Source organism: Pteropus medius, unplaced genomic scaffold, assembly GCF_902729225.1.
Source record: "Pteropus medius unplaced genomic scaffold, Ma_sr-lr_union100, whole genome shotgun sequence".
Lineage (NCBI taxonomy): Eukaryota > Metazoa > Chordata > Mammalia > Chiroptera > Pteropodidae > Pteropus > Pteropus medius.
In genome coordinates this window covers 7582382-7591499 of record NW_024349801.1, presented here as the reverse complement: position 1 = coordinate 7591499, position 9118 = coordinate 7582382, and the positions used below count along the sequence as shown (strand labels likewise).

The 9118-nt window shown below is 42.0% G+C and overlaps 1 protein-coding gene across 3 annotated transcripts in view; it reads left to right on the top strand.

Annotated features, from left to right (window-relative positions):
• Nucleotides 1-4315: 4315 nt before the first annotated feature.
• HSD17B2 (hydroxysteroid 17-beta dehydrogenase 2) overlaps nt 4316-9118 on the top strand; it is a 50052-nt gene continuing 45249 nt past the window's right edge. Inside the window, exon 1 of one of the 3 annotated variants that reach the window (XM_039888807.1) lies at nt 4316-4679. In XM_039888807.1, the coding sequence (XP_039744741.1) occupies nt 4412-4679 (268 nt within the window). In that variant the 5' untranslated portion in view covers nt 4316-4411. The remainder of the gene's footprint in view (nt 4680-9118) is intronic. The other 2 variants (XM_039888808.1, XM_039888806.1) reach the window with 2 other exon arrangements.

Genomic DNA, 9118 nt, shown 5'->3' with positions numbered 1-9118 from the left:
TTTCTAATGAGAGCTTTCTAATACTCTAAGCTGTCCTAAACTGGAACTCAGGCGTACTGGCTGTAGACAAGATGACCCTTTGGTGGGGTGTTACAGAGAGAATCCCCATTTTTCCTGAGAAATTTCTTCTTCAAATTCTTTCTAAACTCAAGAGCCACTGACTCTAAGAAAGCGCATATTCTCAAGGTTGAGAAATCCTCTCTTTTGGGTAATATATCTTGTCTTCAGAAGGTGCCTTCGAAATGGAAATAAGCAGCACATTGACCCACAGGCATCATTAGCAAGAATGAGTCAATTCAATTGGCTCCTTTCTCTTTGGAATCTAAGAACAAGCTTGCCAGAAATGGGACACTGGCCAAGCATGGATGGCCTTAGGGATAGCTCTAGAACAAAATGATGGTAACAAAAAGGAGACACAATTGAGTTCAGTCAGATGGACAGAGTCTTCATTCAGAGGCAGAGCAGCTCTTAAATGGCCTAGGACTCTGAAGTCCTCATCAAAGGAATGCAAACATATGGGCTCAGAAGGGGTTGGGCTAATTCTCACCTGGGAACTCTTCAACTCCATCTGTTTCTAATTGGTAAAAAAAAAAAAAAAAAAAAACCTTCCTTTCCACTGCTCCTGTGGCAGTTAATCCTGAGAGCTCCCCAAGGTCAGGAACTGGATCCATATTATTCACTGCTGAATTCCCATTTGCCGGTAAGAACCTGCCTCCTAGAAGGTTCTCAGTACAGACCTTCTCCTTCTCATATTCATTTAACAAATATTAATTCAATGCACGCTATGTGCCAGGCACTAGGCTAGGCATTTTGGTGAATAGTGAATAAAAATACAACCATAAAACAGATAGGGACCACTGAAGTTTGTGGTCTAGTAGAGGAGATAGAAAAATTCTAAAAATGAACAAAGTACAGAATTATGAATTGAGCTAAGTGCAGCAAAGGAAATAGGGTGTGGTGATGAAAGTTATTTGGATTGGGTGGTGAGGGGGTGATATTTAAGCAGAATCTGAAAAATGATAAGGGGAAGAAGTGTGTGATGAATGGAATGAAGAAATAAATGAGTGAGAAGGAAGCTGGCAAGAATCTCTACCTCTGCCCAGGATATAAAGACCTTAGTCCTCTTAAGGCAGTGAGTGCTCCCAACAATGAGAAAAGTGGCTCTTGTCCTGTCAGTGCCAGAAACAATGCAAGAATTATGTGGTTCACCTTTAAAGACAACACTAGGGAGCTGGGTTTCCTTTACGGAGAGGCGGAAACTGACTCTCAGGAAGGGCAGGTAACTTGCCCAATGCCTCACAGCTAGTAAAATGGCAAAGTCAGGATTCGAACTCAGTTCTGTGAGGCTTTAAAGCCCACATTCTTAACTGTGCATCTCCTTCAACATCAGAGGGCAAGAATCATCCTCACCTAGACTTCCACTTCATGACAGCTGTCACCCACTCCTTTGGAGCCCCAGAACTGAGCAGCTGAGAAGCCACATGGGGTGCCACCAGGAGATTTGCTTCATCTCCAGTGCATGGGACCATCAGGAAACCCACGTAGATGTTTGACCCCAGCCCCAGTGTAGGTGTCACTGACAAAGTATCGAGGCCCCCAGAAAAGAGCCATAACCACCCTGTAGCATCACCTGGAAAGCGATCTGACACCAGGGCTGGTTTGTCTGAATCTTCCTGGCTGGTGAGGCCAAGAGGCCTGTGAGAGGTACCTGCGTCTAGGATGGGTGTGCCCACAGCTAATATGAGTAAACAGGGTGTGTGGAGGGAGGGAGATCTCAGGGCTAGCCAAAGGGAATTTCAGATTCTTCCCTCTAAGCTTCCCGGCCTGGAGCTGGCAAAGTCTCCTCACCTCAGATGTCCATGGGGCTGGGAGGGCAGACAAGAGGTGCCATGGCCCCGTGAGAGAACTCCTAAATGACTTTGTCATCACTCCTTGCAGTCTCACAGAACAAGATGGTTCACACCTGGTCTTCCTTGGGTCTAGAGATAGCCCTGAACCCAGGTAGGCTCCCTTACAGCTGAGCTGGCCAGGGACAGTGACTCACCAAAGACTCACCTGAAGCCAGAGCCAGCTTCCCCGACTCCCTGTCCAAAGTGCTATTAAACTTCTTACATGGTGGGTACATCCCCTCCACAGCCCTGCCTCCCCCAGGTTGTCTGTAATTGGAGTCCTCCCCGCTCCTCCTCCCTGCCCCTCAACTCATGCTAACTTCAGCCATGTCTTAGGACAAGTCGACATTCCATTGGGCACTTAATTGTACTCTTCTTGTTCTTCCTGTGAAGGGAAGCAAAGTTTGCCATGCCAAAATATGCTTTCTGAGATATTGATTATTTTAAATTTGTCATTTTTGAGAAACAAATAACTCAGGAAAAACCCTTGACCTTTGTCTTAAGCACTTAAAAAAATTTAGATAGAGGACTTGCTCAAGGAAGGGCACCCTTATCATAGGTAACTATAGTTAAATATGAACTAGTGTGTGACAGACAAGGAGAAACCCAAAGTCCTTTCGGTGTGCCTTTGTTAAAGATGGTCCAGCAAACATTTATTTACCTAACATTTGCTTTTCCATCTCCACGTGATTTTCTTTCCTCCCTTTTGAAGTTTCAAACCACAATCCCCCTTTTCTCCTTAGCTCAAGATGACGTTTAAGCCTTAGCTACCTGATCTGTCCTGAAGTCTCATGTTTTTATAGAACCCCCACATATATATACATAATAAATTTGGTTATTTTCTCCTGTTAATCTGTCTCATGTTAATTTGACTAGTCCAGGCAGAACACCTTAGAAAGGTAGGAGGAAATTTTGTTTTTCCTCTCTCCAAACTGCCCTGATTAAAAAAATACAAATTGCTGGCATTTATGAAGCTCCTTCTGGTGTTCCAGGCCGGATGTGTTAAGTGCTTTACCTTGGTATTTTTATTATTTGATAGCTGAGGGGATGGGTGTCTGTCTAGGGAGGTGAAGTCACTCACCCAAGATGACCTAGTTAGTAAATGGCAGAGCCAAGATTGGATTTGAATATAAATAATCTGACCTCAAAGTGAGAACTTTCCTTGTCAATCCTGCATTCCTCCCTGCCAGGTGCCTGCAACACACAGGGCACACTATAAGTCCCAGTGGCTCAGTCACCTCTTGGGGCAGTCAGCACTGTCACTGGTGGTCACAGCTATAATATAAGGTATCACAGCTCTGAGTGCTGGCTTTGACCCAGTAAGTCATGAGTGTGGGTCCAAATCCACTACTTACCCTCTCCCAGCCTCTGTTTTCCTCTTTCTAAAGAGAGTGTTGTAATATCTACCTTGAAATGTTTCCTAAGGTTTAAATGAAGGTAAGGTATGCGTTAGTATATAACATACTGATTGTCTTTTATTTTTTTGCCTAAGACAGGCATTAAAGTGGTTAAGAGCATAAAGCTGTGAAACAAGGCTGCTTGACTGCACTGTTATGTGATCTTGGGCAAGTCTTTTAACCTCTCTGTGACTCGCGTTCTCAACCTATAAAATTACTATAATAATAGAAGCTACCGTCATAAGGATATTGTACTCAAAGAGACTGAGCATATTGACTGATGAGTGTCAATTTGGTTAGAGATTGGCAGAGAATGGGGTCTCAATAGAGAGCATGAATGGATGAGTAGCTATAAATGGCACAAATAAGTACAAATAGATGTGGGCCATTATTAGTTGTATTATCATTGTTATTATCTCATCCTGGCATATCTCCCCTCTGGCAAAACCAAAGCACTTTTCATCTGCCATGAGTCTCTTCCTCTAGTTCTTTATTCCTTCTCCATCCACCCTTCAGTCTGACTCAGGTGGGAGATGGTGGGAGTCCTGCAGATATGGACAAAATCAGTGATGCCTTCCCCTTCTAGAATCTTCCAAACCTCATTTGTTGCCTGAATTTACAAACACACAGACAGACACACAGACAGACACACAGACAGACACACACACACACGTCAGAAAAAAGACCAGACAGACAGACATACCACAGATGCCTAAGGAGAAAGCGTGTTTTCCTGTAAGTTAGAGGTTTTGGAATTCACAGTTCAGATTCAATTCTGTCAATAATTATCCAATTAGTTAGCTCTCCAGAGGTCATTAAAAAACTAATGAATGTTTGTTGTGGGCGAGAATGCATGTGTGTCATGTGCGGTTGTGGGGAGAGCAATCAAATAGGAAGAGCTGTGGTATTCATATCAAACTGCACGCTGGTTTAAATTACCCACTAGGAAATATGTGCCTGTATGTGTATGATTAATCCAGGCTCATTCAAAGTGTGCTGGGGCTGCTTTCCTCCCCCTCCCCCACCCACCCCTACTTGCCTCTCTGTTCACATACACCAGGCTGCCTCCAGCCAGCATTTGCCCACTTGCCCTGAGGACAAAAAAGTGCAGCGGAGTCTCTGAGAATGAACACTTTCTTCTCTGAGATGGTGTATCTCTGCCTGGCTGTCACCGCAGTGCTGGGAGGACTAGTCCTTTGCAAACTCAAGAAGAGCCCAGGGCAGGTGGGGAGAAAGGTGATCTGCCTGGTAGGCTTCTTGGGAGGACTTTGCCTGCTCAGCCTGTCTCTCTTCTGGAGCTCGATCCTCTTTTCCCTGTCATGTTTCCTCATGTATATTTACTTATCTTGTCAAGAGCTGTTACCTGTGGATCAAAAGGCGGTGCTAATCACAGGTAAGCGGACGGCTCTGCGACTCTCACTCAGGGCAGGATCTGGTCCTTGCTTTGTCTTAGTGGGACTTTTTCAAATGTGGCTTAAAAATCAAACACTTGGCATGAAGTAAATGAAACCACATCCCCAAGTGGATTTCACTGCATTCCTTTGGTTTGCTTTCTTCAGGAGGTGCGCGTGAGAGGGACGGGGAAGATGAAGTGCATCTAAACCATGGTTTTGTTAATTTCCCGGGATAAATATTAATAAGCAAACCTGCAGTATTTCATTTGTTTCATTGTATCCAGGAAAGTCTTCTAGGTTTCTTTAGGCTTAAACGAAATTTCGTTGAGTTTAATGTTTGGTTGTGTTCTAGACTTTGGCTCTTATTCCTTAGATGTGCAAAGAAGCTGACAAAGCCAGGTTATTTTTGTACTCCGCTGTGTGTGCATATTGAAAGGGCTCACCAGGGCTGAAAACTTTTCAGTTTGCCTTGTTGTTGTAAAAAACCATGTGTCTCATCTGAACCTTTGTCTTCATATCTGTAACGAGACTGGTAATGTTTCTTATTTGGATCAAGCTGGCAGTGTGCCCTAAGCTGCCACCTTTTTCCTTCTTTCGTGTTTCTTTTTTCACTGCAAGTGTGAGGCCAAATTAAATTCCATGGATTCTAAAACTGGTTTGTTTGGTTGTGTGAAGTTTGGGCTTAGATAGGGCTTTAATTAGGATTACCTAGAATTATCCTAACCTAGAAGATCCTGCCAAAGTTAAGGACATCAGCTGCAGAATCATTTGCCAGCATGTCATCACCCCACGTCCACTCCATCACTCCAAACCTGCTGAGGGTGAAGGCAAACATGGGGCATGGATTGAAACAAATGAGTTTTCCCAATTCCCAGAGAAATGGAATATAAAGTGACTAGTCTATTTTGCCTCTTTAATTCAACGATGAAATTCTTCCCTCTTAAAATAAAATGCAAGTTGGCACTTGTTGGAGTTCAGAAAAGCTGTGGAAAATAAGCTCTTTCTCTCTTACACACACGCGCACGCACACACACAAAACCAACAAAAACAAACAGTTCAAAGGTAGAAAACCCAGCTGATCAATGGGATGTTTACCTATATACATGTCTGGTATCACCTGGAACTATGCAGCTGTAAGACTGAATGGGTTTTCTACTGATTCACTAGAATTCTTTGGGCAGGCTGGGTGAAAAATGTAACAGCAGTCTAAATCTTTCTGTTCTCTGTATACTAGCAAGTACCCATGGTCTTCAGAATAATTCCAGGTTGAATTTATTTTTTGTACTTTTCCACTTGTGCGAAAAAAGACAAGACAATTAAGCATGTTAAAAAAAATAGCAATGCTGTGGTTGACACCAATAAGAAAGACATGATCTCCTGGAGGTTCAAATATTCTGGAAATCAATTTCAAGGAGCAGTACTTCTAAAGCTAATAAGAATACTAACCTTTGGAAGGCAAACTTCAAGGTAACTGAGAAAACAAGAATCCTCTATTGCTTGTTTATCTTGTCAGTGTTCTTTGTCCTCTATTTTTTTGCAGCTGCAGGCAAGCAGAAATGCTTACAAAATACATACCTCCATCAGTTAGCCCACATCAGCCATCGAAATGTCCTGAGTTATGTTTAGTGGCATGTAAAATGACTGATTAAATTAGGCAACTCTAGCCCGCTGACTAATCCTTCAATGAAATGCTTAGCAATTAGAAAGCTGAGAATTAAGAAAGGAACTACATACAGTTTTAAAGTGACTAAAATGTACTTTTCAGGTTCTTTGTAATTTTAATGAGGAATGCCATAAGTTCAGTATGATTCTGGAGAAGGTTTCAAGGCCTTTGTACTAAATGGAGAAATTTTAAATGAATTTATTTAGTTAGATCAAAACTCATTAAAAAATAATAAGGCACCATGACTTGGATTAATCTTTTTGTCAGGTGGACTTGTATTATAAATTGTTACACATTTTAGTGTACGGAGGTGGGGGGGTGGGGAGAGCACTGGGAGAAATGTGACAATGTACGTCAAAAGCCATAAATATTATTCCTTTATCAATAATTCAGGATTTGGAAATTTCTCTTAAAGAAATAATCTGAAATAAGGGACAAGGGTTCATGTCAAACAAAATGGCATATTCACAAAGTTGTTCAGCACACTCTTATTTAAAATAATGAAATATCAAAAGCAATCAAAATAGTGACAAATTGCAGTACATCCTCTGAGTGGAACAAAGGGCAACCATTAAGAATGAAAACCACAGGATCTTGTTACACCATGCAAAACTGCTCTAAAGGAAAATATGCGGGAGATTCAGGTGTTTGAGCAAGATGTAACCATGTCATACAATTAAAAAAACAAAAACAAAAACACTGGAAGGGAATAGTTTGTGAAGGGTTAAATTGGGGCACTTGAATGTTTTCCCCCTAGACGTTTCCCCTAGAATTTATCTAATGGAGTCATATTACTTACACAATAAAAATATTTTTAAAAGGGATCACGTTAAAGGGTAAAGTTCATTTTAGTGTCTATTTAATTATGGACCCAGGTGTAGGACAATTACGAGGACAAGTTCAAAAAAGTAACTTATTTTCTTTGAGTCATTTATTTGATTTTGCTAAGATATGCAAAGGTCTTTTGTCTCAGAGACATATAATTATAGTAAGAAGAAATAAGCAAGCACAGAGCATCTGAACACCTATTTGTCTTCAAGTTACCCAAAGCTTCCGGGGTTTTTGAAATGACTAAAATTAATGAAGAGCAGGCCTGCATGACTGCAGTAGAATCTCAAGCAGGACATGGTGGAAAAAACTTTGAAGTCTGACAGGCTTGGGTTTGAATGCTGCATTTACCTTGCCTTAGGCTAGGTTCTCCAGAGGCAGGGCTTGAAATGAGGATTTGTGTTTGTGGGAGAGGAAGAAATTTTCCTCTACCCTTCAATGTTCTTTCAGCTGGTCTAATAATCAAATCTATATGAGACAGATTTACAAGAGAAAATAACCAAATTTAATTACATGAGTACATATGGGAACCCCACATACATGAGCGAGTTGAAGACCCCAAATACATTAAGAGATTTAGGGACAGAAAATTAAATTAAGTATATATGGGATTCTGAGCTAAGGGTGTGGTAAAATACCTTGGGGGCTTCAGAGGGGAGGAAGGTCATTTAAGGACGATAAGAAGAGCAGATGTTCAGTAATTAGTAGCTTTCCCTGCCCTATATATAGGTCATAAAAAGTTATTTCTGGTGACAACTCTTATTATGTATTGCTAAGTCCCCCAATTTAAATTCTTTAAGGGAGAGGCAAATATTTGTCATGAGCCTGCAGGGTCTTGATCACCTTCAGCTCAAAATAATGCACATTGCCAAAGTGACACATTTTGAAGAGGGCTGTTCTGAACCCCTACAGTGAGAAAGGGATTTATTAGGAAGCCTTCCATGGAACACTGGTCCTGGAGTAAGAAAGGTGGACAAGGAAAGGGAGGAGGCCACACTGGGTGCAGCATCAAGGGAAGTCTGAGAGGATCATATTGGCTTAATCACTGAGGCAGATCTGGAGGCATTTACAGATCATACATGAGAGCTGTCTCCATTGCAAGCCAGGGAGCTGTAGTCCTTCTGCCCACACTCCTGTCAATCATTAGTTAAGAGCTGTTGGTCCCATGCCTCTTAGTGGTGGGGAGGAGGGGAGGCTTAAACTTCAGGCACTCTGGCTCTCCTAGGCCACTGGCAAAATGAGCTCTAGCATCCTGGGGCAACCTTCGGACAAAGTCGCAGGGGCTGGCTGCTGGGAGTGAAGCACACTATGGCTTAGAACACACAGAAATGGCTAAGGGATCTGGGGCAGTATGATATTATCTGTTACAACCTCTTCCTAGCTGTGTGATCTTTGACCTAGTTTCGGGCTTTTGAATTTTTGTTTTCTCCTCTGTAAACTGAAAATGATAACACACATACACACTCTTATACATGAAGTTCGTGGATGAGAGACAGGGAGAGAGAGAAGAAGAAAGAGAGGGAGAGAAAGAGAGGATGTAATTTTTGCGTATGGGAGGATGAGAGAAAAGGATGAGGGGTGAGGTTAAGTCAGACAAAAAGGGAAGAACAAAAGGTTGACAAAGAAACGAATAGAAGCATTCGTTTATTCATTCTACAGCTATTTATTGAGTCTTCAGTATGTGCCATGTATTATACAGAAGCAATGAGGGAAAAAAATAAAAAACCACGCAACTGTTATGTTGTCGTGCGACAGGATCGAAGTTTCTCATTTTCCTTGACCTTAGACCCACATTCACTGGGGAAGGGCGTTGTACTTCTCTGCCAACCCTTTGAACTTGGTAGAAGATGCAAAGGTCACTTTGATTTGCCTCCCTAAGCCCCTCCAGTCTTTCTTGTACCTCAAGTATTCACTACTGATTTGGTGACCACTGAGAACAAGGCCTAC